Source organism: Diabrotica undecimpunctata, chromosome 3 (genome assembly GCF_040954645.1).
Source record: "Diabrotica undecimpunctata isolate CICGRU chromosome 3, icDiaUnde3, whole genome shotgun sequence".
Taxonomy (NCBI): Eukaryota; Metazoa; Arthropoda; class Insecta; order Coleoptera; family Chrysomelidae; genus Diabrotica; species Diabrotica undecimpunctata.
The window spans coordinates 81,392,382-81,410,704 of NC_092805.1; the positions used below are offsets into that span (position 1 = coordinate 81,392,382).

The following is an 18,323-nucleotide window of genomic DNA, read 5'->3' on the forward strand; positions in this document are numbered from 1 at the left end:
TCAAATTATGACCAGAGAAACCGACATCCCAGATCAACAAACGAATATAGGCCGAGAAATTACAATAATTACAATAGACAACAAAATTACGATAACAGGAATGACACACAACAGAGAACATATGAAAATCACAACAGGAATAGAGATGCAAAAAATCCTCCGAATAGGAATACTAACGAACAAAGGGACGATAGAAATAACCAGAGCTTCCAACAACAAAATAGAAGGGAGATGAATCATGTAGCAATAGGAAACGACAGACAAATTTCTAATTCTAATCTAATATTTTTAGATGCATTTATAAAACATAAAGCGATTAAAATTGTGATTGATTCTGGATCGGAGATATCGCTAATCAATAAAAAACTAGTAAAAGAATTAAATTTGGACAGATTTGTGTATAAGATTCCTAGGGTTGATTTAGTGGGTGCAAACAATAAAAATTTGACGACAGTAAACGAAGGCTTGGGAGTACAGATAAGAGTGGGAAACAAATTCCATATTATGAAATGTGTGGTGATTGAAGATTTAAATCATGATATGATAGCGGGAATTGATGAATTGAGGAAAAAAGATATCACCATAAATTTTTCGGAAAATAAACTGGAAATCAGAGCAGAACCAGACAACACAGGAGAAGAAAAGCAAACAGATAGGAAAACAAATTCTGGAAGGATCAATGCACAGGAAAAACGCAAAGAAATCGATATGACTGTAGAGGATAAACCGAAAGTACAAGAACAAGATCTAACAGAAAAGAAAAAGAGAAGGAAGAAAAAGAAGAAGAGTTCGAAAAGAAAGCAGGAAAATAAGATGGAGACCAGAGAAAAACAGGAAATAGAAGGTACAGAAGAATTGTTGGCAACCGACGATAAAACAGAATGGAAGCAGGAAGAAAAAGAAGGTATCATCAGAGAAATGAAAGGAATAGAAACATGGTGCTCGGAATACCAAAGGGAATTAGAGGATAAAAAGAAAACAGAAGAAAAAATGGCACTGATGGACGAGAATCCAGAATTTTGTGAAGAAGTATTATGGACAGTGAACACATGTGAACAAAAGGTGGATGAAAGAAAAATAAATTGTGGAAAAAACATGGAGAAGGAAATGGAGAAGATTTTAGGAAACCATGGAGATTTTGTTAATAAAGTAAATCAAGTGGTTAAAAATTATGAACTTTCTTTTAAGGGAAAATACTTGGAAAAATTTAAAACGAAAATATATCCAATCCCGTATAAAGACAGGCAATATACGGGGTATTTTAACATTCACGACATCTATCAATATCATGAATAGATTTTAATAACATAGTGAAATAATTTGATCCTAGAAAACTTTTGTCATTTTTAAAATTTAACAAAGAGTTTTCGGCAGATCAAATGGCGGGGATTTGTTATGATATGTAAAATCGAGAAAAATATTGGTTTGTTTAAAAATATTTCAAAATTCAATAACATCAAAATAATTCAGATAAGTAGGATAATATCCAACAAACATTTCGAAGAAGGAGAGTTATTAATTTCTTGAATTACCTGTACTAAACAAAATGTAAGCTTTACATAAATCATTTCTTTGTTATACTTGAGTGACCCGCATAAGTTTAAGTGAAAGCCAAAGAATTGAACGGGGTTTTTCAAAATCCATTAATGCAGTGATTAAAGACAATAGAAGGGATTATAGAAAGAGGTTTTTGTTAGTTTTTAAGATTTATAGAAAAATATTATTTGTAAATAAGTTTTAGGAAATTTATAATTATAGGTAAAAATTTGTTTGTTATCGAAATGAAAAAATGGGGGAATTGTGACGAGTTTTGATTGGCGGAGATTGAATAAGTATGTAGGAAAAAGTTTAGCGAGATTGAGGAGAGAGAAAAGATATAGTCAGTTGGTTTTCCAAATCTGTAAGAGAAACAGTGATTGTTCTCTGGTGGTTCCAAAGAAGTAGCAAGCAGTAGTGTTGAATGTTAGTGAGTTTTTGTGGAGTTAGTGTATCTGACAGAAGCTGAAGCAGCAAAATATTGTAAGTCATATTTTCCTACTTATATTCCAAGAGTCACTGTTCAGGCCAACGAGAGATTCAGTTTATCGTAAAGAGAAGATATTCCAAGAGTCATTTTTCACTCGGGCCAACGAGAGATTCAGTTTATCGAGAGGAGAAAGGCTATCATAATTTGAATGATTTTTGCTTTTGAAGGAGATCATTAAGGACGAAATACTTGCAACAATCTGTTGTAAGATTGCTGATTACATAGGGAGCGGTTGAGAGGAGATAATACAGTCTACAAGGAACAAGGATTTGGACCACTCATCATCAGAGAGAGATATTTTTGTTTTCTGCAGTTTTTTTTTTTCTTTTATTGATAACACAATTTTTACTCGTAATTTAGAAAGGATATAAATATTTTGATTAGGAGAGTTAGAATAGTTTGGGATTTTGAGTTTTCAATTAATATTGTTTGTACCATAAATTTTGATTGTTCACGTACGGAGAACAAAATTTTGAGAATCCTTATATGAGATTTGTTTATTGAAAACTTTTGAGTGTGAATTATTTCATTATTTTTATTTCAATATATAGTGTTAGATCATATGTGTTTTTTTTATTATTCCGGTATTCTCTGGACCTTACCTTTCACATGTAATAGCATAGATATTGAAGCACGAATTTAACCCTGAGATAAAAGAATTAAAAATTGTGATAGAATCATAATCATATCATTTAAATAATTTTAATTAATCAAAAAAATTAATTAGCTAATTATTGCTTGGCGCACCAAGACTTTAAATATCACAATAATATATATATATATATATATATATATATATATATATATATATATATATATATATATATATATATATACATATATACATGTATATATATACATGTATATGTACTATTGATTTGGATTCACATTTACCACCATTATCTTTATTTCAGCGATATTGAGTTTTAAGTATATGGATCTCTTTTAGCTATGTCGTTGAGAAGTTGCTTCTTCTTTGCTGCCTGAAAGTATCGCACAGATTTAACTGATCTAAAATGCTTAAGGAAATCCCAGCTATATTTCGTATTTTTTCCTTTTTTTAATATATATTTGATTATGCAGAACCTTTAAAAACAACTTTGATGCGAGAACTGATTGTTATGATCATTAGTGTTGTATCAAAGAACAGCAAAATTTCAAGCGGAATTACTTGGTTTTTAATGTGTTTCATATTATGGAAATGGTAATTTAAATAAGATACTAATTTTGGACGGCGAAATGGTTGTTAAATGAAAAAGTTTTAGAGATCTAGGATCGATTGTAATAATGGAGAAATGATTCTAAAAGATAAATTTTGTAAGATTACCATAATACAATATATAAATGTGATTCTAATTGTTGGATAGTTTCTAAAAGAAAAACCACGAATAAATATTGCAGAAATGAGAATACTTAGGTGGGTAAGTGAAGAAGCAAAAAATCATGGTTTTGTTCGAAATCCGCATCGCGAACTACGTCCATTTTATGGTCAACATAATCGTCCTTCAAAACAATTAATTTGATTTATCATGGAACGTTTTCATACCTCGTTTACTCTAAATAATAATACGCATTCAAAGAAACGTCGTACAGTGCGCACAGAAAAAATTGCTGCTGCTGTAGAGCGTAGCATAGAGGAAGACCCAAAGTAGTCTTTGTGCCATCGTTCACAACATTTAGATATGTGTCTATCCACTTTATAGAAGATTTTGCGGAAAGATCTTGGATTGCATGCTTACAAAATCTAACTCGTGCAAGAGTTGACGCTACACGATAACCTAGTAAGGCGTAGATTCGGTGAATGGGAACTGTCAAAACAGTATTATTTTTTATTTTTATATTATTTATTTTTATTTATTTTTTTTTTTCGTTTTAGGCTTACGATGTAATTTATTCACATGCTGCAATGTTGCTTACAAAGTGATGTTAGTAGCTTTTACATACTGATATATAATGTTATAGATAGTATTATCCTCTAATTTTAATAGATTTAAAACATTTATTGGAAATTTCATACTTGAAGATATCAAATTTTGATAAAGCTTTTTTAACGGACATTCCTAAAGAATATGTTGTAAATTGGACATTTCATCACACAGACAGTTATTATTATCTATAGTCTGTTCCTCCTTGACTTTCCAGTACACGAACATACGGCATGCAATCCTTTTCAATCGAATATTACCAGGGTCCTAAAAGTGTAGGGCCCTAAAAATATTAAATTAAAACTAACCCGTTACAGTCAATAGCATTGTAACAATATTTTTTATTTATTTTTGTGAGTAATAGTCATTTTCGAAAGGTAATCAGCAATTTTATAATCGATATGCGTAATAACTTTTTTTGGTAAAGAATGTTAAAATATCCAACATTAAAAGTGGATGTTCTTCTATGGTTGTTAATTTATGTATACAATATAGACAGTTCTGAAGTAATGTCAAGAAAAATATAATATAGATTGTCAGTCAAGTTTAAATCAAGTTTTATATTGTCCTACAGTTAAGAATAAATAAATTATAATTGTTGATGGTCAGTTCATCTAAATTAAATTATAACAGAGAATATCAAATAAGCTTATAATTATTACTGATAACATTGTATTGAGTAACTCATTGCTTATTTGGAAAATTTGGATCCTAATTGCAGTTTTTTGTTATTCTTAACGACTGACTTTCAGACTGAAATTAATGTCATTTTAATGTGTTTACAGGTTTACACCCTCATTAAAATTTAGTATAGAAAATAATTTTAGTTAGTTCATTTGATTCGTTAAAGTTCATTAATTGTTAGTTAGTTCAATTAGTTCATTTTGTAGTTAATTCATTTGATTGGTTGAAGTTTATATTTACTATATTATAATTATTATTGTGGTTTTTTGTGTTATAACAATTGAATTTATTAATGGAGAACAGTACTCTGAAACATCCCCATGGGAAGGCATTGTCATTAGGAGAGAAACAAACCTTAGTCAACATGGTGAATTATCATGTAAATCAAGGATATTTAACTTTCAAAAATAATACAAATGGACCGCCTGAGTGTGACGTCACAGCTGTCATATTGTTATTATTACCAAAGAAGTAGACGCTATACCAGAGAATATAATAAGCGTATTTTTCTAGAACTACACTGCATAGACTAATTAAGGACATGGAATTTGTGTACACAAAACGGAACAGTAGAACAGTTTTTCTATCAACAGAAACTCAATGTTGATAGAAAAACCCGAAATTATTTCTTGGCGCCATCGATATTTGCGATAAATTCGTACATTAAAAGAACATAACTACAACATTGTATAGGTGGACGAATCATGGGTAAATATTGGTCACAGTGTCAATTATTAATGGAAGGACATTTCCGTATCATCACATAGGGATGCATTTGTTCGTGGACTCACTACAGGCTTGAAACGAAGTAAAGATGATTTTATTAATGGAACCGAACTAACTTTTTTAGCAAAGAAAAATACAGCAGACTATCATGACAGAATGGATGGACATCTTTTCGAAAATTGGTTTAAAACTAAACTTCTTCCAAATATTTCCGATAAAACTGTAATAGTAATGGACAATGCGTTGTCTCACTCCAAGAAGTTGAAAAGAATTCCGAACAATTATGACAATAAGGAAGAAATAAAGGAGTGGCTGCGTTCAAGGGATATTTATTTCGAAGAAGATTACCTAAAATCCAAACTCTTGGACATTGTAGCTCATTTTAAATCGCAGTATGATGAGCGTATCGTAGATGATATGGCAAAAAGTAAGAATGTTAAATTGCTAAGATTACCTCCATATCACTGTGAACTAAATCCGATAGTGCTGGTATGGAGTGAAATAAAAAGATTTGTTGCAAAACATAACACAAACTTTACAATTAGCATACAAAAACAGATGTGGAATATCGATAATTTACTGGACAATATCGACCCAGTTATAATAAATCTTAATGACGACAGTGGCAATGAGAGTGAGGAAGACGGGAGTATAGAAGAAATGTAAAATACACAGTTTAAATACATTTGAATTATTTATGTAGGTACCTACGTATTTATTAAGGTTTAACATATTTATGCGCTTAAATACTTTATTATACAAATGTTTTATACAAAATTATTTTTATTTTATTCACATAAACGTATTTTTAGAAAAAAATGTTTTAGAACCCTTGGCAGCCACAAAATGTCAATAATATTAATTCCTAAATTATTTATAGTCATCCTATAGAAAAAGGTATATTTACTTCAAACTTGTTTGTGATAAAATTTGGCATCACTGTTGGTTATAAGAACCTGTACTGTAAAGTCAAGGTGGGACAGACTATAGCAATCCTATTTTATGTTTATACACTGGAAATAGTGCATGATTGCTGCAACGCATTAGACCTATTATCCGAGTAATCGAAGGATTACGTATATTCTCAAATCATGGTTTGTCCATTATTTTTTGTTGTATATTCTTAAAAAACTGTCCTTTGCCTCCAAATTCATATTTCATTTGCCAGTTTTCCTTAAGTTCCTTTCGAAAAATTAAAATTAAATCAGATTCTGGTATTTTTAATTTGAGTATTCTTCCAATTATTGTTAATATTATTTTGGCTTTAGTACGTGAGTTGGAATTTACTGTTTGTTTTAAGTTTTAAATCTTTTTTATGTTTACTAGAAACCTTCTATATTTTCAGTAAAGAATATATGAAATTTGAAATGTGATTTATTTTTATATGACCAGAAATGTATCTTTCTAACATATACCATCAGTGCACCAATATTTCTGAGCTACCAAAATAAAAATAGTCGATTAAAAAAAAAAGAAATTTATTTGGATCAATAAAAAAGTTCCAACGTACAATAGATTTTGTTAATATTTCATCAGATTTAGGTACTTAGGCATTTATAGTTATCAAAAATATACATTTAACGGTATCCTTAAAAAAATAATAAGTACATAAAAATATCACTTAGAAAAATGATCCAAATGTACAATGATTAGAGGGTCTCCAATTTATTAAAGTACACTATAATTCTAGATATTTATGAAAGTTATTATTAAGTACATTGTTTGAGTCAGCATATCTTCTAAAGTGAACTGTTTAAACATGTGTGCTATTTACTATGTACGTGTTGAGGAATTATATACTATATAGGTAGTAGGGAAAACTATTTTTCTTAAATTGATCTTTAATTGTCCATGTCTAATATAAACTTTTTGACTATCCCTTTCTTTTTTTGTGCTTGTGTGTTTATTTGATATTTTGACTGTTATAAACCTGTAGAGGTTCAAGGAAGTAGAAAAGTGCTTTTTGCTAACTAGATGAATTACAAAATATGGCAAACTTATGTAAAGTAACGGTTATACAGATCTCAAAACTCCCAGAAATGAAGCAGAACCTATAGACACTGAAACAAATCGCAGACGAGCGGTATGTCCTACATACGTACCTCCAGGAAAAGTGCAGTTGGGCCCAAAAATTTCTCTGTTGCTCGAGTAAAAACAAATGTGGTAAAATGGGAATAATGTGCCAAGACGATGTAAACTCTGACTGTGATGAAATACAAAGTATAGATCCATATGCAAAAACTCTCTCTACCGATGTATCCTTAACGATTAGTAGCTCATGTAACGAAGATAGCCTGTTATGAAGGCAAAATTATATAAATAAGATATCCGGCACGATAAAGTAAAGTACTTTGTGTACAGCCATTCTGATTTGTTTAAATATGTCTCTTAATGAAATGTAGTCCTTCTAATTCGCTTTTACACTCTGCTTGACACCTTGACGATAAACCGGATATAACAATATATGATTCTGCAATAGCAATACTGAATTATTCATCTTTAATTATAATTGCAATCAGTTGTGGCTTAATCCCATATAAACATATTATTTTAATTTGAATATCGACCTGATATGTTTTTCCTTTTTTCAAAAGATCTATTAATAGTTAAGAGACGAAAAATAATGTGACTTCAGGGCAAAACTAACATAAAAAGGAGTTAGAACACGAAGGGCAGTTTTAATAGAATTTAGAGAAATATAGATAGATAAATAAATGGAGTGACCAAAAGGATAAAATTGAAAATGAATATATTTGAGGAATGAAAGGGTATTATTATTGGTATGATTTAAGATCGAAACATACGCAGAAATGTAATTAATTAAGGTAGCCGAACCTGCATATAAATATAATATGAATTGATTACCCATGTGAGTCAATTTCAACAAGGTTGTAGAAATAAGTTACAGACTTACTCACAATCTATTTATTTAGTTTGCGACCACCCGTTTCGACCACTATAGTTTTCTGGTCATCATCAGGTCACCGGTAAAGTATAATTTTAAAATGCTGAAACAATTCCATATTGTAATTCGAACAAGTTAAAAAACCCTTCATCAGGTATGATGCAAAATATGCCATTATTACTTATGTTTTTTAATAGGGGAAACATTTTAATGAAAACTAAATTAAAATAAAATAAATAGTACTTAAATTGCTGTACAAGGTCTGTTGTTAAGATGGCATGTATGGAACGTTCATTTATGTCAAAGTTTTGTATATGGGTGTTCAGTTTATTTTATGTCGACATATAAGTGATGTATCTTAAGAAGACAGTCTAAACGCTACCTTTTGTTGTTGTGATTGATTGAAAATTAAATAAATTTTGTTTGTAACGATATAAGTGATGTTGTAATAATAACATCTATTTAATTTTTAATCAATTACAACAACCAACGGTAGGTTCTAGAGTGTCTCCTCAAGATACATTCCTTATATGTCGATGTATAATAAGCTGAACACCGGTATGCAAAACTTTAACATAAATAAGAGTTCTATACATACTATCTTAACAACAGACCTTGTATCGGAATGTACTATTTACTTTATTTTAATTTACTTTTCATTAAAATTTTTCCCCTATTAACAAACATCAGTAATATTGGCGCTTTTTGCTCCATACCTGATAAAGGTTTTTTTAACTTTTTTTAATTACAATTTGTAATTGTTTAAGCAGTTTAAAATTCTACCGGTGACTTGATGATGACCAGAAAACTGTATTGGTCGAAACTCATCGTCGCAAACTAAATGGAATGTGAGTAAGTCAGTAATTTATTTCTACAACCTTGTTAATACCTAATACTAAATATTGATGATAGTTTTTGCTTCTTTCCTGTGTAATTTGTTAAAATCTGATTTGTATACCACTTAAACAGTTCTAATAGAGCATACTGACTCTTGATCCTTGTAGTGCACAAGGATGGTAAAACAACCAAGTGTACGCTTTATAATCACGCTTTAAATAAACGTAGGTTGGAAAAACTAATGATGATGTGGCTACGAAACTTATAAAACTCGTTTGACTGTAGTTTTAATGAATTGTTTTATAAGTTAGTGTATAAGTTTCGAACGTTTATATTTATAGTATAACTTTCCAATAGAAGACGTTTAAAGAAGGTTGCATCCATAATTTAAACGATCTACCACTTCAACATGTTCTACCATGTCATTACATTTCATATATTTCAATCAATACCAATTTTCTATTGTATTATATTTATTTTCTATTATATTTATAGGTGTTCCTTTTGTACATTTGCGGATATTTTTTTAAATTTCTATAAAAAAACGGCACCATGTTACATTTTGCTAAAATGGTATCTTTAATGAATTGTAGACTCTCTTATCTCTTGATTCTTATGATATCAAATGTCATTCCAATTACTGTACTTGTATAAAACAAAACATAGTGTGTATATGTATTACTTAATTTACTTTTATGAACAAATCATAATAAAACATATTGTTTTACTATGTGAGCGATGTGAGTAAAAGTGGGTCATATTTTGGTAGGTTCTTTACAAAAGCAATTATTCAAAAATAAAAAAAAGTTAGGTAAAATCAAAAATTCAAATCAAAAGTCAAATTTTTACTTATACATTTGAATATCTGGAACTGTATGAAATATCGTCAGCGGGAGTTACAAGTTTTAATTCGAACTGAGTAGAGTTACGTATAACAATGATTGTTTTCTCAACATACTCTCCTTGTACGTTTAAAGGGAGAATAAATATTCATGTAGAATAGGCATTTAGAATTTATTACACGATAAAATAATAGGGGAGAAAAAATTTAAAGGCATGACATTATCGGCATTCTTATTGCATCATTATTATCCAATTGCTCTCTAATAATTATGTTATCTAAGATATGCATATCTATTACTTTTTATACACTTAGATATAGTACATTTTTGTGTTCATAATTTTAGCCCTGTTTCAATTATCTGGTACCGTGGCTTTTTTAATAGACGTACAATGCAATATTAGTCCACCATACTTTAACAAATCCAAGTTCAAACCATTTATAAATAGTCCAATTTTTTTTCTAGTCTTCATTACTTTTATAGTGTTTCATTTCTTGTAAGTCAAATTTATCTAACCCTTTTACATATTTTGCGTCTTTCTAAAATTATAGTTATTCTTTGTGTATAATCCAGTCCTTTTTTTCATTTTTATGTATCTGGAATTTTTCTCATTCTTGTGTATTCAATGTTTATAGTACTTAATATATCATTGACTGATGTTGATCTCTTATTCAGTTCCTGGTTTAAACCAGATTTTGCTACGTAGAGCTTTCGACTCCTCTGATATCTTCGTCAGGATTTTTAGGTCTCCAGAGTTAGCTCCTTTTGTTTGGAAATTGATACTTTTATACAGTCGATGGTGACGTGGTGTTTGGTTCTTGACCACAAAAATTGTATTGAAGGACCAAGTAGATAGTGTTTTAGTAAGATTGAGGAGAGATCTCCATGTTGAATATAAGCTGGTGCCATCATCTCTTTTAGTGATATAGTTATTATTTTGATCTCAACAGATTATAGAATAATTTTTGGTTTATAGAAACGGATGGGCAATATGTCTAAATTCTAAAAATAAATATAAACATTTAATTCTGAAATATAGCTACAAAGAGCACTTTACAAACTGTATCTCGTGTGACCTAATTACAATATAAAAATGTCGATAAAAAAGATGAAAGTTGCGTTATATAAAGGTGTTACTAGGGTGTTATCCATGGTTCGTAGACTTACTACGGTTGCCTCTTCCGACTGGGGTGGGGATGCTTGAGTTACATCACCAGAGTACACAAGAATACAAAACCCATTTATTCGCGATTGAAACTGAATGTAGAGGGCAGGTCGATTGCAGTGTTGATTGGTTGAAGGGGAAGAATTACGTCACGAGAGTACAGTTTCGGTCTTAATGTTCATTGGTTATGCGGAAGAGGCAACCGTAGTAAGTCTACGAACCGTGGGTGTTACCAAGTTTCGAAACACGGTTCACAAAATTGACAGATTTCAATATATATGCCAAACAATCACAGAGCAATAAAAAACAAGACAAAGTTCACTACAATGATAAAACTTTATGAAACAATGCCCAGACTTACTCTGTTATATTGATGTCAAAGTTGGGTAATGGTGCAATAAGGTAATTCTAGAATCCAAGCTAGCGAAATTTGCGAAATTTTTCTTTTATCTAGTACAGTAATTAGATCGTACCATTTTTTTTGATAACACAAATAGGTCCTTGTTTAAAATTCTACAAAGTTATGATTAATTTTAGCAGAGCTGACACACAAAAACGGTAACATTACTCTATATCGAACTTAATACGGAGGCATACAGCCACAGTCTATAGTTAAATCTAAAAAATTACTGATTTAAACCAAGCTTTAAATCAAAATGATGACGACCAAAAGCAAGATTTAAAATTTGAAAATTTTTGAGTTTAAATCTGTAATTAAAGATTTTACTATTCTAGGAAACGGTTAGAATGGATTCTTTTACAACTACTGTATTTTTCAAAGCTAAAACCATGTTTAATCACTTATGAAAGGTTTTGTGACACATTCACGAGTACCTACTGGTCAATGGTTTATTACACTTGGAAATATCTACTCATGACTATAACGGAAAAGTACACATACCTATTACCAAAAACAAAAACAGAAGGTATAAGATAATATACAACGGTAAATAAGATTATTATTAATTTTCTGCATTGTCTTTCTATATTTCCTTCCTTTTTCTTCTCTATCATTGTCTCCATTCTTTTTTCTATATATTTTTACTTTTTAACTTAACATATTAAAAGCTCTTTACTTTATGTTTAGAATATATTTTGCTACAGTCTATGCATAATTACTATTTAAACCTTTAAAGATGCAGTCATTGTCAAATGTCAAAAAATGGCAATTATTATCGATTATAAGGATTTTTTAAATTGTGCTAAAAATTAAGTTGTTTATATATCATGAGCATTAAGATAATAACAAACTGGAAGTGTGTTGCTGAGGATAGAGATCGAAGGAAGGAGTTGGTAGCGGACTATGTCCAAAAATGGACGATAGAAGGCTAAGAAGAAGATGATAGGGTATATCTTAGTTATTGTAATTGTAATTTTCAACAGATATGGGAAAAACTGAATTTCAGGTTTTTGAAGCACTAAATCCAAATGTAATAATATAGGCTTAATAAATCCTTATACTGATATACTGTTATATCCACGGTAGAAATGGTAATTTGTCATGTTTTTTGTTGGCATATTTAAGAAAAAGATTTAGTTCAGGTATTAAAATTGTTCAACTAGGAAATACGTCTGTTACAGCTCTTTCCGCAGATTCTATCTTGCGTTATTATTTGAAGCAAGTTATACCTACCGCCGTCTCTTTGGGTTTTCAAATTATTATTCTTAAATATTTACTTTGTTGTGTGAGTGTTAAGTATTCTTTCCTCCTTAAAAATATATAGCAAAAACTACATCCATGCACATACAATGCGAAGAACAAAACGAGACAGATAACGTAATATATGGTAACGGTATGGTATGGTATGGTAATTATGGTAATGGTGTAACATAGAAAACACAAACATTGTAATAAAATCTAATTTTTATTACAATAAATTGTGGTTTAAATTTTTGATACATTATTTTTATTAATTAAATTTTTCAGCAGTTTTAAGTAGCGATCGGGTTATCTTAGATTAAGTAACTCCTGTGTAAATATACCCATTGAGATTGACATACCAAAAAATTAAAAACATCGAATAAATGTATTATTTTATTTGTTTATTATTTATTTTATCAAATGCTTGAGTAATTTTAAAAGAATCCTCCAACTTGAAAACAACGTTATCTTTATTGTATTAATACTAAAAGGGTTTCGGGGCTAGTCATAAAACGACGACATTATCGACAATGTGGCCTTAAAAACAATTAACAGCTTTCTATTGAACTTTTGATAAAACTATGTAACTCAACAATACCATGGTACCGGCGGAAAGAAGAGCAGCTACTGGAACCGTTACCACCCATGCGGAGATGATGTTTCTGTAAAAGAAACACAAATAAATTATTATCAGTTTATGTATTATAAAAATCTATAGTTTTTAGTCGAAGAAATGAAGTACCTACCAAAAAACACTATACCTACTAATTTTCATAAAACATAAGATGAATCGCTATGCATCGCTAGGAAGTTTTTTGCATTCGATTCGGAAAGTGTCAGAAAAGAACAAAATTTATGGTGTTAATATGAAAATTGCATTTTGTGCATAAGGAAAATGCATTTCCAAAGTACATAGAAAATGAAAAATTTTCAACTCAGAAAATATCGACAGGAATGAGTTTAATTTTATTACTTGAGAGTTTTCGAGGTCGCTGAATGCGAATATGACAACGACGATGGCCCTCGAGCTCTTTGGTGCTCAGAATGGACCTCGTCGCCTGGAGTATGTTAATTGTTAATTTTATTCTAAATCAATGAACAGTCATTACTCGGAGGTTTTCGAGGTCACTGAATACGAATATGATAACGACGATGGGCCTCGAGCTCCCTGGTGCCCAGAGTGACCTTATCTTCTGGAGTTTCATATTAATTTCATTCTAAATCAGTCGACAGTGACTACTCCGCAGTTTTCGCTTCTAAGGAAGAAATAAAATTAAATGATTCGATTATTTATTAATCATATTTTTTTACTTTTTACAAATAATTTTTTTTTGTATTTTTATTTAAGAAATTATATTTTAACTCTTATTTGATACAATTCTTTCATGAAAATATGAATTAACAAATTAACGAAAAACTTCAAGAGAGGTTCACGCTGGGTACCAGATATCTCGTAGATCATCGCCATTATAAGATACGTGTTCAACAACTCCAAAAACCCCCTAAGTAATTACTTTGGCTGATTTTGAATAAAAATAACATAAAACTTTAGAAGACGACGTTCACCCTGGGACCAGGTAGCTCGAGGATCATCGCCGTCATAGAATGCATGTGTTCAGAGACCTCGAAAACCGCCAAGTAATGACTTTCGACTGATTTCAATAATGAAAACAACATACAACTCCAGGGAGACGAAGTCCACCCTCGGCACGAGGTAGTTGTAGGAGTATCGACGTTATTATCTTATAGTTGCAATTTTGTAAATATCTCTACACGTCTTTTGCATGTGGAAGCAGTTAAAAACCACAACTTACCTAAAAAGACTCCAATCGACTCCTCTCTTGGACGAACTAAAATATCCTACGAATACCACAGATCCAACTTTACAGTGAGTTGTAGAAATTGGAATTCCAATTTTGCTTGCTATTAGTACTGTGAACGCTGATCCTACTTCTATGGTAAATCCCCTAAAAATAACAAATCACATAAGTTTTAGTGGCTTTTCATGTATTAATACATTCGATTCGTCAAAAGAATAAAACGTAAATTCAGTAATTTACCACAAACAATCTGGAAAATACAGAATTTTATTGCCGAAAAAATGCTCTCCAAAACATGAAAACTGACAAAAAGACGCTTGCTTTTGACTGGGTCTTAACATCCTACTAAACTATGGACAAAGACAAGAAAATCAATAAATAAATTCTACTTATTCATTTTAAATAATGGAAATATTCTAAAAGCTTTTAGGACGAACAAAATAATTATTATGCTACAATCCGTTAAATCCGACGAAAAAGCCGACATACTTCACCTCGTACGAATATTGAATATTGAATTTTGAAAATATTCCGCCTTAATAAACATTAATAAACTGCATAAATATTTCACTAAATATAGACTAATACACAATATAAATATTGTTTCAATAGTAATAATAATGTCAATAACCAAAAAGTGAATCCAGAACTAGCTATCAAAATTAATAAGATAGTACAAATTTACTAATGCTATTTAAAATACCTAAGGTTACCTGGGAAGTGACTGCTGTTTAAAAAAGCTTCCAGAAACAATTGCTTAAAAACATGCAATAGGCAATAATCATATTCAAACTGGCTTGGATCCAGAAAATTGACCATAGCAATGAACCAGCAACTTGCAGTTTGATATTATAAATGGCGCACTATGTGGATTGAAAATGCCTTACTCGAAGTATACAATCTTATATTCAAGATGGCTTTAATTAGCAACGAAAAATATGAAACCGCATTAACCGAATTAGATTAGGGCATGATATATACGCGCATAACTTGCCTTTTTAAATGACCTCTTTTAAACTGACATTAAAAGAAGAATAAAACGATTACGAGCGGTATTCGGAAAATAAATGACATACTAATACATAGCCACTTTTATTGTCCCAATGGCTAATAGATAACATCCTATGGATATATAGGACAGATATGAATAAGATATATCCAAATAAACACCAATATAGCCAAAGTAAATAAACTGCGAACATGACATAGGCGCTGCAACTATGTTATTACTATATATTTGTTGATTAAACATAAGCCACACACACATAAATACACAAACACATAATATACAAAAATACATACGACTTACGAACACTTACTTACACCATGCTCAGTGATCAAATCACGGGCAGCCGCATCAGAATTGACACATGATAGGGTCAAATTTGTGCTGCGACTACTATGCTCCAAAATCCGAGGTGTAACACCATTATATCCAGGGGATGCATGGTACAGAGGAAAGAAACAGTGAGATAAAAACAAAAGATATGACTCAGAAGGCGGGCTCAGAAATGTGTGACTCTCCTAAGCTTATAATTAAAAACATACATATTTCTTCTCAAAAGGAGAAGATCAGGAACAAGGTAACAATAGACAGACACCATCCTCATAATCAACTAGATAAGGCTCTAGCAGATCTGAACGTCCACAAAATAGAACAAGTAGTGAATTTGGATGCTATCCGAAGTTAGAATCATCTTCTACAGTTACATAAAATAACGTTTAAAGCAGGGACTCTATGGATGAACTGTGGTAACGAATATATCAAGAAATGGGCTGTTTATGTGCCGAAAGCTATGGGAGCATGTAGGAGAGAGCAGACTTGACTGTAATTAATCACAATAACATGCCTAAGCGCCACATGGTCCTTATCCGCGGCCCCAAGAAAGAGACTGATCGCCCGCCTAAAGAAACAAAATCAAGAGCTTAATAAAAACACTGCTCATTGAAAAATCGAAATATCGGGAAGGATGAACAAATATTAGCTTTCTAGATTGACAAAAAGTTTCTTATAACGCATTTCAAGACATATTACAGACTCAGAAAGTTATCCTTCAAGACAATCGGAGTCCTGCAGGGAAACTTCTAGTGTAGTAAAGTAGCTAATAAAATAGTGTCAATGATGAATTACTGTTTTAACAGTAATTCACAGTACCATAGACAGTACCATATGGAACAGTACTCTCTACGGAAACGGCACTGCACCATCTCGTACAGAGGGTGGAATACGTGTCCTGGAAAATAATTGCTGGGTGCATTTCTCAATATAGACAGATTCGACAACGCCTCCTACGAAACAATCGCAAGGAGGATTCGATTCGAAGAAATAGACAAAACAAGCTGCAGGTGGATACACTGCATGCTAAGGAGCCATGTTATATACGCAAAGTTACTGGGGAATACACTATGGAATACAAGTAGCCAGAGGCTATCCGAGGGGGAGTTTTATCTTCTCTATTATGAAATCTGGTCATGAATGGATTGATAGCTATATTCAGCAATAACAGACATCACGTTCTGGGCTATGCGGATGGCCTGGTCATTTTAGCCTCCAGAAAATTTAATGGCACAGTCAGAGCTAGAATGTAACAGACTTTGACCAAAGTTACAGAATGAATTACAAATGTAGAGCTTATAAAGGCCTTAACATAAATCCATGGAAGTCCAAAATCATGAAATTTATCAGATGTAAGAATTTAGAGCCATTGGGTACTCCAAGCCTAAATGGTTGAAATCAAAATCTAGTGAGTAAGGTAAAGTATCTTGGGGTAATATTAGATTGAACGCTTATTTGGAAGCAGCAGCTACAACGAATAACCAAGAGAGCGGTAACTCCGTTAATAGTAGCCAGACGCACTTATGGTAAAATGTGAGTTTTAAAATCAGACGTGTTATATGGGATAACATGGTGGTAAAACCAATAATTATATATGCATTAGTGGTATGGTGACAAAAGAGTGCCATCCTCAAACTATTTATTTTGCAAAAACTTGCTTGCCTTAGCATCGCAGAGGCTATGAGAGGCACATCAATGGTAACTATGGATTCCCTATTGGACCCCCTCTTTTACGTATAGTTATTAGTGGAGGTAGTTAGTATATTATAGACCTACGAAAAAATCTAAGAAACGTAATGGTTAGCTCAGGACATAGTAATACTGACATCATAATGGATGAGGACTTTTGTCCATATTTTACTCAGATACAGGCCTAAAGTACCTTTCCAAGTAGAAAGTGGTTTACCCACGAAATGGATAGGGCAGAGAAAAAACTCGATCCAGACTGCAGGGTTATACCTGGTACATAGACGGGTCTAAAACTGCAGAGGGGTCAAGTGCACGAATATTTACTAGTGGCGGAAATTAGATCATTTCTACTGCACCAGGCTTGTGTGTGTTTGCTAGATCCACCATTAAGCACCTCCCCAGGCGGTGGATAGGGGAATGCCTCCTAGATATGGGTGGTACCGAGGAAATGAAATAATCGGGGTGGACCAAAACTAGCACATGGAAATGGGAAGCAGAATTTTCATTACATGTTGAGGTGTAGAAAAATTTTTCAGAAAAATTTAATACGGTCAATTTTAGGCGACAATTGCGATGTTAGATTGATACGGCTAAAACACTTCAATATGGAAGGCAATGTAAAACCAGCCCATTATACTCCCTAGTAAAGTCATGCTGGTATCAATTAGTGAAACAAATATTGCGCAGCAGCCAAAAGAGACAGTTTCAGTAAATTGTAAACATAGT

General features: G+C 31.6%; 2 protein-coding genes across 3 annotated transcripts in view; one reads left to right on the plus strand and one right to left on the minus strand.

The window, feature by feature from the left end:
* Positions 1-5,517: 5,517 nt before the first annotated feature.
* Positions 5,518-6,027, plus strand: LOC140435925 (uncharacterized). Its single transcript, XM_072524638.1, has one exon. It carries the CDS (start codon positions 5,518-5,520, stop codon positions 6,025-6,027), a length of 510 nt encoding a protein of 169 aa, XP_072380739.1.
* Positions 6,028-6,852: 825 nt separating this feature from the next.
* NaPi-III (Na[+]-dependent inorganic phosphate cotransporter type III) overlaps positions 6,853-18,323 on the minus strand; it is a 48,047-nt gene continuing 36,576 nt past the window's right edge. For both annotated transcript variants that reach the window (XM_072526141.1, XM_072526140.1), the window contains 2 exons: positions 14,567-14,719; positions 6,853-13,414 (listed from right to left, as the gene is read on the minus strand). In XM_072526141.1, coding sequence (XP_072382242.1) covers positions 13,312-13,414; positions 14,567-14,719 — 256 coding nt within the window. In that variant the 3' untranslated portion in view covers positions 6,853-13,311. The remainder of the gene's footprint in view (positions 13,415-14,566; positions 14,720-18,323) is intronic.